General features: G+C 46.0%; 1 protein-coding gene across 4 annotated transcripts in view; it reads left to right on the top strand.

The window, feature by feature from the left end:
• The window catches only part of CCDC83 (coiled-coil domain containing 83), a 34,539-nt gene extending 20,110 nt beyond the window's left edge, over nucleotides 1-14,429 (top strand). For all 4 annotated transcript variants that reach the window (XM_034759029.1, XM_034759028.1, XM_034759026.1 and 1 more), the window contains 6 exons: nucleotides 2,698-2,789; nucleotides 8,541-8,609; nucleotides 9,956-10,077; nucleotides 11,171-11,265; nucleotides 11,949-12,136; nucleotides 13,665-14,429. In XM_034759029.1, the coding sequence (XP_034614920.1) occupies nucleotides 2,698-2,789; nucleotides 8,541-8,609; nucleotides 9,956-10,077; nucleotides 11,171-11,265; nucleotides 11,949-12,136; nucleotides 13,665-13,841 (743 nt within the window). In that variant the 3' untranslated portion in view covers nucleotides 13,842-14,429. The remainder of the gene's footprint in view (nucleotides 1-2,697; nucleotides 2,790-8,540; nucleotides 8,610-9,955; nucleotides 10,078-11,170; nucleotides 11,266-11,948; nucleotides 12,137-13,664) is intronic.
• The last annotated feature ends 1,110 nt before the right edge of the window (nucleotides 14,430-15,539 follow it).

Below are 15,539 nucleotides of genomic sequence, written 5' to 3'. Positions count from 1 at the left end.
GTAGCATATGTAAGAGCTTAGATATAGTGGTGTGTGCTCTATAAAACCATTATATAGATTCATTTGTATAGAGGACTTTTAAATAATATGCCAGTTATTTAGGTGTTATGTAACTCTTATTATTTAAAAAAAAAGTCCTGATTTTTTTCCCCCTTGTAACACTCTTAGTATTCATTACCACAGCCAAGCAGCTGGTAGTGACAGGCAGCGACACCACTGTGAGAATGGTCCCCGTACAGTCGGTGCCAACCATTACCAAGCATCAAGTGCTGCAGATAAGAACCATTCAGTTATTCTCTTTGTCTTCCCCAGGGTAATTGTTCTGAAAACATACTTTATCTTGATAAAGATCTGAACTGTTTTTCCTATTGCATATTAGCCTGTCAGTTAGTATTTTAAGTAACTACCAAGGAAAGACTGGTATTTTGCACTTTGTCTTTTCCCTGTTTTAAATCAGTTCAAAATGTTATTGCACCAAGATGTAAAGCAGAAAATAGAGTGAACATTTATATAGATTCATAGATCTTTATGGCCAGAAGAGACCATTATGATAATCTAGTCTCTTTCATACAGTGATTCTTGCATCTAATCCAATAATGTGTTTGAACTAAAGCATATTTATAGAAAGATTTATTATTATTTATATTGCTGTAGCATTTAGGAGCCCTAGTCATGCACCAGGTCCCCATTTTGCTGGGTGCCATACAAACACAGAACACAAAGACAGTCCCTGCCCGAAGGAGCTTACAGTCAAAAGCTAAGATAAGAGACAAAAGAATGTGGTTCTTTGGGTGACTGCACATGTCCATTCCACTTCAGATGTGTGTATGCCCAATGCACAGTTGTCAGAGATTTTTACTTCAATGATACCCAGCAAGGTGGCGCATATGCCCTTGCACTGCTGGACCATGGGAGAAATGGCCGAGCTGCCCTCAACATTCCTCAGTTCCTTCTTATTGCCTGTGATGGAGGTTGGAGCATTCACCATGCTACTACAAGCTTTCCCTTGCTTCTAGCGTTGTATATAGTTGGTACTTGATTAACAGCTAATAGTTTTAGTGTTAGGATAGTTTAATAGTAGCTTTCCTTTTATTGGGGTACTTTTTTGTACTCTTAAGTTCCTACCATTTGGGAACAGTGAGCCACACTCCAGGTGCCTAGGAAAACCTCATGTCCAAGACAAGTACCAAATATGCACGGACTTTAAATCCAAAACTACAAAAAGGATAGGAAAGTCAGACTAAAATACTTTCTGATGGAGGCAGCCGTATGCCCATCCTCAGAGCTTCCCCATTCACAGCGAGTACCGAGCACATCTGCCTTCAGACGTTTAATTCTGGCCCTCAAGCTCCTGCTAGGGAGCGGGGTCTGGGGCTTGCCATGCTCTGGCACTCCAGCTGGGAGCTTGCCCCACTCCGCATGTGCTGTGGCTTTGTGTGGCTCCCGGAAGCAGCAGCATGTCCCCCCTCCGGCTCCTATGCATAGGGTCAGCCAAGGGGCTCAGCAGCTCCTATTGGCCGGGAACCTTGTCTAAGGGGTCCGCGAAAGGTTGTCATTATCATAGAACATTGGTTTTCAACCATGGTCCATGGACCACTACTAGGGGTCCGCAGACTATGCCTAAGATTTCCAAAGAGGTTCACACCTCCATTCAAAATTTTTTAGGTGTTTGCAAATGAAAAAAGTTGAAAACCACTGGTCTAGGCTATATTTTCCTAGTTTATGAGACGGTCATGAGAGAGAGTATCAAAAGCCTTACTAAAGTCGAGATATCACCTCTACTGCTCCCCACCCCCAGTATCCAGAAGGCTTGGCAGCCTGTCAGAGAAGGATATTAGGTTGTTTCGACATGACCGTCACTTATCATCTTATTATCTTCTAGGTGCTTACAAATTGATTGCTTGTTTATTTGCTCCATTAGCTTTTTGGGAACCAAAGTTAAGATTTTGATGATTCCCCAATGACTATTACTTTTTGAGATTTGTCAGTTGGCCAGTTCTTAATCCATTTAACGTGTGCTCTATTAATATTGTATAGTGCCAATTGAAGTGAAAGCCTTACAAAAGTCTAACACTATATCTACACTACAAGCTAAGGGTGTGATTCCCTTGTTCATATACATATACTAATCCTAGCTTTCATTGACCTAGTGTGAGTATACACAGCGGAGGCATGGCTGAGCAGTGCCAAGTACGTACTCACCATTTTCAGTTGGGTTTGCACGCCTTCGCTGCTGTTGTCTGTGAGACCAGGGCTACACTGGTATATATACTTGCACTCTCTCTCACAAGTCTGTGTACATGAGCAGAGGAAGCACGTTCCTAGCTCATAGTGTAGATATAGCCTATCTATATAGGATATAAAATCATACAAAGCACAGGACTTGGTGGTGATGGGGGCTTGGAATAGCCACCTGGGTACATACTCTGACTCCCTCTCGGGTTTGTACTTGCGTTGCTCACCCAAGCTGAAGCCTGTGCCTCCACATCTACACTACTCCTTTTACCCATGCTAGCTAGAGTAAACCTAGCATGGTACACTTCCCTGTGCTACAGTCACATTCTCACTGCAATATCGACATGCTCTAAAGAGATGCTGGCTGTAGAGTCCCATGAGCTCAGTAACACCGAGTCAGTTATCTCATCATCTGCAGAGGGAATCAGTGTCACCTAATGATTTCTGCTTTGCTTTTGAAAGAATATTATAGACATACTCTGGAAACGACAAAAGAAAAAATGGACAGATTGGTTGAGAAACAAATGAACGAAAAGAAGGAATGGGCTACTGAGGTACTTTTTCTGCTTTTATACTGAATGCTAATCATGTCTTGATTACAAATACTCATTCTCTTCTTATTGATTTTAAACTGGATTTAAAAAAAAAGACTGACTTGGGCCTTCATTAGTGGAATGACAGGGTATCTTATGGACTGGAACAGAATAAAATGAACTGTAAAATACTTCGTTGACCAATATTGTCATGCTCTTTATTCAAAGAGCTTTTACAAAGGTCAGTAGCATCATCCCTATTTTACAGTTGGGGAAACCGAGGCACAGAGGCTCACTCAAGAACTTGACATTTTACTGGGAATTTAATTTTGAAAAATAAAAATTAGTGAAAATTTCTGAGTGTGGGATTTACAATAAAATGTTGAATATGTAATAAAAAAATACAGAAAGTAGCATGTTTTACATTTACAGACAAATGTTAATGTCCAAATATTGATATTTCTCGCAATTTAAAAAAGTCTCAAAAAATAAATGTAAACATGAACATGTGGAACAAAAAAAGGCAAATACAGAGTTTCAGTTTAGAATTTCAACTTAAATAACTTTTGACATTTCAAAAAAATCATGAATAAGTATTTTTCGAATGCTGTCTTTGCAGAAACAAAACTGGCAATGAACAAAGCCCTGTTCCTGCAAACACATATTCTTAGTTTCAAACATGGGAGTAGTCCCACTGAAGTTAAACATGTGCATAAGAGTTTGCAAGTTTGAAGCCTTAGTATGTTCTTTTCTTGAAGTTTTATATCATATTGTTTTCTCACTCAATAATTAAGATTGATCCAAGAGTGGACCAAAATGGTCAGAAAGTTAGAAAAACATACTTCAGTTTTCTGTAGTCTAACGACAAACTGTTAGATTTCATCAATATATGTGGGATCTGATTCTTCTCTCATTTATACCAGTGTTAGTATCCAATCAACAAAGTGATCTATGCTGATGGATCTGTATGTCCATCAGTAGGATCCCACACTTCATGAGATCCCTTTGAAGATTAGAAGTTTAGCTTCACTGGGTATGTCTACACTACGGGATTAATCCGAATGTACAGAATTCGAATTTTGGAAACAGATTGTATAAAGTCGAATGTATGCGGCCACACTAAGCACATTAATTCGGCGGTGTGCTTCCATGTACCAGGGCTAGCGTCGATTTCCAGAGCGTTACACTGTGGGTAGATATCCCATAGTTCCCACAGTCTCTTCTGCCCATTTGAATTCTGGGTTGAGATCCCAATGCCTGATGGGGCCAAAAACATTGTCGTGGGTGGTTCTGGGTACATCCTCCCCCTCTCTCCAGGAAAGCAATGGCAGACAACCATTTTGTGCCTTTTTCCTGGGTGAACAGTGCAGATGCCATACCATGGCAAGCATGGAGCCCGCTCAGCTCAAGACAGCAGTCATGAACATTGTAAACACCTTGCGCGTTATCGTACAGTTTATGCTGAACCAGAACCTGCAAAACCAGGCAGCGAGGAGTAGGCTACGGCAGCGCGGTGGCAAGAATGATGAGGACATGGACATGGAATTCTATCAAACTGCGGGCCCCGGCACTTTGGAGATCATGCTGTTAATGGGGCAGGTTATAGCCATGGAATGGCGATTCTGGGCCCGGGAAACAAGCACAGACTGGTGGGACCGCATAGTGTTGCAGGTGTGGGACGATTCCCAGTGGCTGCAAAACTTTCACATGCGTAAAGGCACTTTCATGGAACTTTGTGACTTGCTTTCCCCTGCCCTGAAGCCCCAGAATACCAAGATGAGAGCAGCTCTCACAGTTGAGAAGCAAGTGGCGATAGCCCTGTGGAAGCTTGCAACGCCAGACAGCTACCGGTCAGTCGAGAATCCATTTGGAGTGGGCAAATCTACTGTGGGGGCTGCTGTGATGCAAGTAGCCAAAGCAATCATTGAGCTGCTGCTACGAAAGGTAGTGACTCTGGGAAATGTGCAGGTCATAGTGGATGGCTTTGCTGCAATGGGATTCCCTAACTGTGGTGGGGCAATAGATGGAACCCATATCCCTATCTTGGCACCGGAGCACCAGGGTACCCAGTACATAAACCGCAAGGGGTACTTTTCAATGGTGCTGCAAGCACTGGTGGATCACAAGGGACGTTTCACCAACATCAACGTGGGATGGCCGGCAAGGGTTCATGACGCTTGCGTCTTCAGGAACACTACTCTGTTTAAACAGCCGCAGCAAGGGACTTACTTCCCAGACAATAACCGTTGGGGATGTTGAAATGCCTATAGTAATCCTTGGGGACCCAGCCTACCCCTTAATGCCATAGCTCATGAAGCCATACACAGGCAGCCTGGACAGTAGTCAGGAGCTGTTCAACTATAGGCTGAGCAAGTGCAGAATGGTGGTAGAATGTGTATTTGGACGTTTAAAAGGTTGCTGGCACTCGTTACTGACTTGGTCAGACCTCAGCCAAACCAATATCCCCATTGTTATTGCTGCTTGCTGTGTGCTCCACAATCTTTGTGAGAGTAAGGGGGAGACCTTTATGGTGGGGTGGGGGGCTGAGGCAAATTGCCTGGCTGCTGATTATGCGCAGCCAGACACCAGGGCGATTAGACGATCATACCAGGAAGCGCTGTGCATCAGAGAAGCTTTGAAAACCAGTTTTGTGACTGGCCAGGTTACGGTGTGAAAGTTCTTTGTTGAAAACCCGCCCCCTTGATTGACTCATTCCCTGAAAGCAAACCACCCTCCCCCCTTAAATCACAGCTTGCTTTTAAAGGAAATAAAGTCACTACCATTTAAAAATCATGTATTTTTTATTAATTGATTATAAACATAGGGAGAGAACTGACAAAGTAGCCTGGGTGGGGTTTGGGAGGAGGATAGGAAAAGGCCACTGAAAAAATTCAATATAATGACAGCCTTTTGGTTGGGCTGTCCACTGGGGTGGACTGGGAGGGTGCACAGAGCCTCCCCACATTCTTACACATCTGGGTGAGGAGGCTGTGGAACATGGGGAGGGAGGTTATAAAGCGGCTGCAGCGGCACTCTGTTATCCTGCTGCCGTTCCTGAAGCTCCACCAGACGCCGGAGCATGTCCGTTTGATCACGCAGCAGCCCCAGCGTTGCAGCCTGCCACCTCTCATCTCGAGCGTCCCTCATGACCTCACATTTACTGGCATCTTTCCTGTACTTAGATACCGTGTCCTTCCACTCATTCAAATAAGCTCTTTCATTGCGGGTGCATTCCATTATTTCCAAGAACATCTCATCTCGCATCCTCTCTCCCCACCGCCTTATCTGAGATAGCCTTCGGGACGGAGGAGGGAGGCTTGAAAAATTCGCAGCTGCTGGAGGGATGGAAAAACAGAGAGAAGTTTTTAAAAAGATAACATTTTACAGAACAATGCTATACTCTTTCACGGTGAACAACACTATTCACATTACATAGCACATGTGATTTCAGTACAAGGTCGCATTTTGTATCTTAATATTGAGTGCCTATGGCTTTGGTGGTTAAAGATCACGGACACAGGTCCAGGCAACAGAATTCGGCTTGCATGCGGCCATGATAAGACATTGTCTTTTGGCTTCTGCGCCCTCCTTTCCCACATACCAAGGAAAGCCCATTGAGTGCTGTGGTTTTCCTGTTAACCTTCAGCAGCAGAAAACAAACTAACCCCGCCCCCCCCCCCCTCCAGTTCTCTGGGATGATCGCTCTACCCTTCCCCCCACTGCATGGCTGGTATCAGGGAAGATCCCTGCTGGCCGAACATGAAAAGCTCATCGCCAATTCCCCCTCCCTGCGCTTGGCTAACTGCAGGGAAGGATTTCTTTTCAGCCACAGGCAAACAGCCCAGTAGGAACAGCCATCTCTGTCCCCTTAATTAAATTCCCATATTTCAACCAGGTTACCATGAGCGATATCACTCTCCTGAGGATTACACACCGAGATAAAGAATGGATGTTGCTTGAATGCCAGCAAACACTGGGATCATACGCTGCCAGGCTTTGTCGTGCAATGATACCAGATTATTTGCTACTAGCATGGCGTGGTCAAGTGTCCTACCATGGAGGACGGAATAAGGCTGCACTGCCCAGAAACCTTCTGTAAAGGCTTTTGGAGTACCTCCAGGAGAGCTTCATGGAGATGTCCCTGGAGGATTTCCGCTCCATCCCCAGACAAAAGTTAACAGACTTTTCCAGTAGCTGTACTGGCCACGAATGCATTCCAAGTCCTCAGGGCAAATTAATCATTAAAAACGCTTGCTTTTAAACCATGTTTTATATTTTAAAAGGTAAACTCACCTGAGGTCCTTTCCATGGGGTCATGGTCTTGGGTACTGGCTTGGGAGGGTACTTCAGTCAAGGTGAGAAAAAGATCCTGGCTGTTAGGGAGAACGGAGTGCTGTGTGCTCTCCGCAAGCTCGTTGTCCTCCTCCTTCTCCTCCTCTTCCCCGTCCGCAGAATCCTCAGGTGTGGCTGATAAGATTACCCCCGCCTCGGAATCCACAGTCAGAGGTGGGGTAGTGGTGGCAGCTCCCCCTAGAATTGCATGCAGCTCAGCGTAGAAGCGGCATGTCTGCAGCTCTGACCCGGAGAGACTGTTTGCCTCCTTTGTTTTCTGATAGGCTTGTCTGAGCTCCTTGACTTTCACGCGGCACTGCTCTGAGTCCCTATTGTGGCCTCTCTCCATCATGCCCTTGGAGATTTTTTCAAAAGTTTTGACATTTCGTCTTTTCGAACGAAGTTCTGCTAGCACTGAATCCTCTCCCCATATAGCAATCCATGCTGGTTCTCTTTTTCAATTATCGGACTGCATGGTCACCTGTGCTCGAGAAACAGGAAATGAAATTCAAATGTTCGCGGGGCTTTTCCTGTCTACCTGGCCAGTGCATCCGAGTTCAGATTGCTGTCTAGAGCAGTCACAATGGTGCACTGTGGGATAGCTCCCGGAGGTCAATACCATTGAATTGTGGCCACACTAACCCTAATTCGAAATGACAATATCGATTTTGGCGCTACTCTGCTCGTCGGGGAGGAGTACAGAAAACGATTTTAAGAGCCCTTTATTTCGAAATAAATGGCTTCATTATGTGGACGGGTGCAGGGTTAATTCGATTTAACGCTGCTAAATTCGAATTAAACTCATAGTGTAGACCAGGCCACTGACTTCAATTAAGTTACTCCTGATTTGCAATGGTGTGAGAAGAGAATCAGACCCATGGATTGTAAACATGTGATGCTAAACAAGGGATTCCTGGTAGTTCATTTCTTATAGGAGTCAATAATGAAGACAAATCTCTGATCCTGCAATCAAATTCACTAGTACGGACCTCTGTACCTGAAAGGAGCCCCAAAGGATCAGGGTCACAACACTGAATTTGTGGTATTGCCTTCCTTCCGTTGCAAAAGTCTGATTTCACAGGGATAAGATTATGACTTCAGTGCAGGATAAATCAGAAATGGCAGATATGGAGGGAGGGAGGGAGAAAGCTCTTATTTAGGGAAACTCATATCAGAAATAATAACTGGTCACAAATTGCATTGGAACGGAACATCCGTGAGGAATAGCAGATTTGAGGGCTAACCCTCCTGCCTACCCCAAGCTGAGCCTCTTCAAATCTCCCAAGAAAATGGTATAGGGGAACCTTGCACAGTTTCTAGTTCTCTGTGTGGATGTTTCCTGCCTCCAGGACTAAACTGCCCATTAAAAATGTTTTCCTCAAGTATGTGCCTTTGTCAAAGTTCTGTCTTCAGAGAAGATCTGAAATTCTGTTTTCTCAGAATGCCGTAAAGCACATTGACAAAACCAGTCACAGGGAGATTGAAGAAAATGAATGGCTGAAGGAAGAGGTAAAAGGAGTATCTGGTTTTTCACGCCATGATAATTAGGGTTTGAATTTAGTGGTGGTCTGTAGTCATCACTTTGCTTCTTATTGTAGGCCTCTAAGGACTTCAGCGAGAAAGGTGAGCAGGATGTTGTCCTAAGTAAGCCAGAGTTGTGAGGGAAAGACAGGTTCTCTGTTTGTGATGTCAAAATGCATATCCTGTCACAATTGCAATGACAGCCAGAATCATGGCCCTGCTAGTGACTACACCACTCCATACAAGCAACTGTTTAATAAGTAGAAATGTACAAGATCATCCAGGATACAATTTTAGGGCTCAGTCCTTCAGACATTTACAGAATGTAGTTTAAATTTGTATTAAAAGCCTGGTGCTGCAATAAAATAGGCACATGCTAATTTTTTTCCATGGGTGCTCCACATTCCAAATGAGGTCTCACCAGTGCCTTAACACTTCCGTGTCTCTACTGGAAATACCTAGTCTGATGCATCCTAGGACTGCATTAGCCTTTTTCATGGCTGCATCACATTGATGGCTCATAGTTAAGGCTACGTTTTAGTCATGGGTATTTTTAGTAAAAGTCATGGACCGGTCACAAGCAGTAAACAAAAATTCATGGCCTGTGGCCTGTCCATAACTTTTACTATATATCCCTAACTAAAACTTGGGCAGGGGGGCTGCAGGTGCTCTGGAGGAAGGGGGTGGACTGGGGATGCCACTGGTGCTAGGGGAGGTGGCCTGGGACCCCTGCTGGTGCTGGGGGGGAAGGGTTGGCAGGACTGGCTCCCTACCCGGCTCCGCGTGTCCCTGCAGCTCCTAGGCAGCAGAGTGGCCAGGGGGCTCCACATGCTGCTCCTGCCACAAGCGCCGGCTGTGCAGCTCCATTGGCCAGGAACCGCAGTCAATGGGAGTTGTGGGGGTGGGGCCTGCGGTCACTGGCAGCACGCAGAGCCCCCTGGCCCTTCCGCCTAGGAGTAGCTACAGGACCATGCCGGTGGGAGCCGGGGAGCCCCCCACAGAGGTAAGTGCCCCCTCATGTCCCACCAACCCCTAGCCCCCTCCCACACACCCAAACTGCTGCTGCTGCCCTACGGGCTGCCTGGCTCTGGCAGCCCCTGAGCCAGCACCGGCCGCTGCACAAGTCCATGACAGACTCGCAGCCTTACTCATAGTCATCCTGTGATCAACCAATACATCCAGGTCATTCTCCTCTTGACCTTCTGTGTTGTCTAAGGCAACAGAGGGAGCTAGTGTGAGACAGGATAAGAACTCAGGAAGCTCCAGGATCGTGACCCTTTGTGCAGGTCCCCCTCTCTTTCAAGATTGCCTCATGTTTTTCTCATCTGCGACAGGTTGAAATGTACCGAAAGGAAGTAAGTGACTTGGAAGCATCTGCTCAGCTACTAGAAGAAGAAAATATATATATGATTAGGAGCCTGTTTAACTGCAGACTTCAAAATCTTAAAATATCGGGGTAAGAATGGTTCCATTTACAGACCTAGGCCCAGATCCTCAAAGGTATATAGACCCCTAACTTCCATGGATTTCAGTGGGCATTTGAAGCCTAAATACCTTTGAGAATCTGGGCCCTAGAAACTACTTCTGCTGCCTCCACAGCCATTCAGTGTCCCTGGGCAGCAGAACAAATGCAGCTTTCCTATTCAAAAGGAGGCAGAATTTGAGGATGTTGGGGGCATGATTTGAAGCTCAGCTACCTTGTGACTCTGTATGCACCAGCACATGGGATCAGGATGTGTGGGTGGCAGAGCTGGATTATCTCCTGCTGTACAGATCTCCCTTCTCCCCCCGCCTCCCCCGGCTCACAATTTAGGGTTGCAGTCCTATGGTGCTGGGAGGAAGAATTCCTTCTTGCCACACCTCCCCCTATATCTAGCTGTGCAGGCTGGACAGCTCCTTACTGTTGGTTCAGATATTTGGGGGCGTGAAGGCTAATGCTCTAATTCCGTTTTTTCAGTCCCAAGTACCGCAGATGACAGGCCGTACTAAGCAGAAATAAGGGAAGAGGCTCTTGCATGGCACTGTAAGGGTACATTGCACAGCATGAAGTTCCCTCACATCTAATGGCGCTAACTTATTCCCCAAAAGAGAATTAATTTAGCACATGTGGTATGATAAACATAGTGTGTAACACCAGAGGTGATCAGTCATCTCTTTACTGCCCCTGCCCCGGGATTTCAGCCCTGCTGTAGCAGTCACATTTTAACCACAAAAGGGGGTCTCTAACTCTCCTTGCTAGAAGAACCTTGGACTGCTTCTAAGTGAAAACTTTCAGCTCTGGTTTGGACCGTGTACTGATCCGAGACGGCATTTGTTTTCTTTGAATTTTATGGCAGACTTGAATTAGGGATACAACAGAGCATAGTCATTAAGCTACCTGGCTGCCTCAATCGCATTTTTAAACCATTGCATTATTCTGAGCTTGCAGTTAAATGTCAGCTGGCTTTTCGAGTACGTCTTTTCAGAAAACAAGGCATCGTTAATTGTTCCAGTTTCTAGGGAAATGTGTTCAGAGCTCTAATGTCATGTGTTTTTTTTAAATTTCATAGGCATTTATTTCTTACCCAGGGAGCTGGCCTGCAAGTTCAAGGAGAGGAATTGCTTAGTGAGGACTTGGAAGGACTACAGTGTAGAGATTATGCAGGTAATGCACATGTCAAAAAGTCATGGAACTTTATAAGTAATCTTACATTAAGTACTTTTTGTCTGCAAAGTCCTTTGAAAACATTCTAATGTACATGGTGATCATTTAATCTACCACTGAAATGCAGTTCTCGGGTTTAGCAGCCTGCACAGCAGCTCTACATCACAGTGCAGGACAGGAAGAAAATAATACACTATTGTATTAAGTGAAATAGATATTTAGGTCAGTAGGATGTAGTTTCCCAAAATGGAATTGGGCCAGGCCCGGATGCTAGGATCAAAAGATGCCTTGGATTTTTACTGCCCGCGAATCATCATATACTGTCTTACATCTCATCCCAAAGATGGTCCCTCCAGCAGTACAGTGGCCCATGGTCTCAGTGTGTTTGTCCAAGACACATGCAGAATTAACGGTCAATTTGAAAGATTTTCCACTGGATTGTGCGATATACAGTGGTGCTATGGGTAGAGCAGCAGTATCTCAGCGGCTTGCATGTGCATTTGGCATAAAACTATTTACTCTTGTCCATTGCTCTTTTTTTACCTGTCCATAGTGTATATTTGGGAGTCTCCCTGGCAACCTCATAGTAAAGATTACAAAACTACAATTTCCATGATAAGCCTTATTTCTAACCTTCACAAAGTATAACCCCATTAACATCTCATTGGACTTCCCCCAAAAAGCAAAGACAGATGCTGGAGATGAAAGCACCAAGAGCACAGCACCCCTAGCCATAGAGAAGGAAGTGTTTTCAGATACTCAGTCTGAGACAGAGGCCGAGAAGCAGGAAGACAGCTATGAGGATCTGTGGGGAGAGCCAATGGCTCCTGCTCTCAACTACCTATTGTATGAAGATGAAAAAGATATCCAGGTAAAGGATAAAATCAATGGGGCTTCTTTCACTTACTGTGGCACTAGCTTTTTTAAAATCAGGAAATGAGCTACCAGCAGCACTGTTATGGCGAAAGGTGCTGTTGGCTTCCACATCTGGGATTATAGATTGTGACAAAGTTCCTCCTCTATCTTGGTGGGTCCTGCGCTTATTGGCGGATTTTCTTGCCTCAGAGATTCACCATGTGGGTTGGGGAACAGCCCAGAGACCTTCCCCTCTGGAAGAACCCACAGTCCAGGTCAATTGGGAGGTTTGGGGGGAACCCGGGCCCGCCGTCTACTCCGGGTTCCAGCCCAGGGCCCTGTGGACTGCAGCTGTCTATAGTGCCTCCTGTAACAGCTGCATGACAGCTACAACTCCCTGGGCTACTTTCCCATGGCCTCCTCCAAACACCTTCCTTATTCTTACCACAGGACCTTCCTCCTGGTGTCTGATAACGCTTGTGCTCCTCAGTCCTCCAGCAGCTCACTCTCAGCTCCTTGCACCTCTTGCTCCCAGCTCCTCACACTCACACCACAAACTGAAATGAGCTCCTTTTTAAGACCCAGGTGCCCTGATTAGCCTGCCTTAATTGATTCTAGCAGCTTCTTAATTGGCTCCATGTGTCCTAATTAGCCAGCCAGCCTTAACTGGTTCTAGCAGGTTCCTGATTACTCTAGTGCAGCCCCTGCTCTGGTCACTCAGGGAACAGAAAACTACTCATCCAGTGACCAGTATACTTGCCCTCTACCAGACTCCTGTACCCCACTGGTCTGGGTCTGTCACAAGATATACTGTATAAGTAGCCAGGGTGACACTCCCCATGAAAAGAGTTGGAGATGCTGCCATAGAGACACTGCACCCCAAGTGCCATTAAGGGTAATGTGTGGGTTCAAGTGCTCTCCTTTGTCTGGGCCTTAGACCTTTCTGAAGTTGGGGTTGGGAAGGGTAAATGGCCAGGCCACCTCTTCCAGACCTCACTGTCTGCGGGGAGGCTTGGGCTATGTCTACATCGCACTTTTCTCATTAAAACTTTTGTTGGTCAGGGGTGTGAAAAAAAACAACACCTTGTCAGTGGGAGACGCCCTCCCGCTGACAAAGCTACCGCCCCCCACTGGGGCTGGTTTGATTTTGTCGGCAGGAGAGCTCTCTGCTACTGACAAAGAGCGGCTACACAGCACACCTTATGGTGGCTAGACTTGAGTGGCACAGCTGTGCCGCTGTAAACTGCACAGTGTAGACATAGCCTTGGACTAGGGCTTTCCAGGTGTAAGTGCAAAGGGGCACAGAGTGTATTTAAGGCTATTGAATCCCAGACTGAGTTGGCAGGTCTGGCAGTTGGAATGGGAACCTTTTTTTACTTGTAAACTAAGCACATTTGATATGGAAATTATTGAACATGGAACCCCTTGAGGACATCTTTACCGAGTCTCTTTAAAAAGAAAAACAGTAGTCTTCTGAAGTGCCTCTCTTTTGCTATGCAATTGCTGATGAACAATAATATTCCCTGTCTCTTCTGCAACTCCAGGAACACTCAAAACTGGGTCCCCTGGGGACGAAACTGATGAGTGCAGTGGGAAGAGCCATGCCTATTCATGAAGAATTGAGAGAAATGTCAAGCAAATGCCAGTTTGAAGACAGTTTTGATACCTATAAATCAGAGGGCCACATCACATACCGCATGATCAAATCTGTATTTACTTAGGAACAAAAAGGTCCTGGTTGGTTAAAAATAGACTAATTTATATTGCTCATTTAGAAATGTAATTGGAAGTTCATTAAATCTTTGATCTGTTTTCCAGGTAATCTGTGACACAATGCTTATGGAAGCTCTTTTCTTAAGTACCTAAAGCATTAGATTTAAATATTAGACAATTGAAATAGCTGGCTGCATTAACAGGAATGTCTCTAGATGGCTAATATAAAGGTTTCTTTCCATAGTACTATAGACGGTGGGCATGAACCTGCACATTCCTTGTGCAGTGTAAACTCCCACTAATGTAGATGGGGTGTAGCTAATGCAGGATCAGGGTCAATATTTGACTTCTATGGTCCCTACTTGCAGTCTTCCAGATACAGAATTCTAGTTTGATTAGACATTACAAACAGATAAACGTAGGCTGACATAAAAGGTGGAAGCTGCTAAGTATTTACTACTCGGTTTAAGCAAAGTACAGTATGTTGAGAATAATCCAAACTATTGCCAAAATATTTGGTTGAATGATTTTCTTTTCACCTCCATAAATCGAAGGATCAGATACATTTTAATAAATGGCATGAAATTAAACTGCAACACCAGAAAGTGGATTTAAAAATGTATATATTCTTCGGTTAAAGCAGGGGTCTCAAACTCAATTTACCTTAGGGCCAGTGCCAGTCCTCAAATCCTCCCAGTGGGCCAATGTCACTCATGCCGCCCAGAACTTGCCTCCACCCCCCAAAAAACCTCCACCCTCCACCTGCCTAAGGCTCTTGGACGGAGTTTGGGTGGGGAAGGACGTCTGGGCTAGGGGATTGGAGTGCAGGCTCTGGGAGGGAGTTTGGGTGGGGGTAGAGGTCTGGGGTGCAGGTTCTGGGATGGAGTTTGGGGGCAGTAGGGAGTGTGGGGACCAGATGCAGGCTCTGGGAGGGAGTTTGGGGACTGAGGGGGTATGTTGGGAGGGGGTCGGGGGGTTGGCACTTACCTGGGGCTCCAAGGCGGGGCGGGCGGGCCTCCGTGCGCTTCTGCCCCCAGGCACCGCCACCACAGCGTCCCATTGGCTGCAGGAGTGCTCGGGGCAGTGCGCGGAGGCACAGCTCTACCCCGCCTCGCCCCTGGGCCTCAGGGAGGGGCCGGCAGCCACTGGAGTGAGCAGGCAGATGCCGCTCAGTATTGCTGCGCTGCTGGGGTCCCTGAGGGGGGAGCGCCTGGGAGCGGCAGGTGGGGCCAAGGGAGAGACGGGGCCCCAAAACTGCTGGAGCCTCACAGGCCATGCTGGGGAGGCTCGCGGGCCACAGATGGCCCACGGGCCGGGAGTTTGAAACCTCTGAATTAAGGGATTTTAAAACATGCTGGGCATATTGTTCAGACCTGTCATGATTATGGGGCTGGCTGTGTATCTGTCTCCTTGATCACTCTGAGTGCCTTAGGCTATGTCTACACTGCCACTTATGTCAGTAAAACTTGTGTAGCTCGGGGGGGGGGGGTGAATATTGTACTCCCTTGAGCAATGTAAGTTTCACTGGCATAAGCACTCCTGCCGACAGCTCGTTGGGATTAATTATATCGACAGAAGAGCTCTCTCCTGTCGGCATAGAGCAGCTACATGAGGGATCTTACAATGGTGCGTGCATTGGTACAGCTCTGCTGCTGTAAGCTCTCTCATGTAGACATAGCCTTACTGATTTTTCTGCTCTTTGAGCA

This window comes from Trachemys scripta, chromosome 1 (genome assembly GCF_013100865.1).
Source record: "Trachemys scripta elegans isolate TJP31775 chromosome 1, CAS_Tse_1.0, whole genome shotgun sequence".
NCBI lineage: Eukaryota > Metazoa > Chordata > Testudines > Emydidae > Trachemys > Trachemys scripta.
The sequence above is the reverse complement of the archived record's forward strand: the minus strand, read 5'-3'. Positions and strand labels throughout refer to the sequence as shown.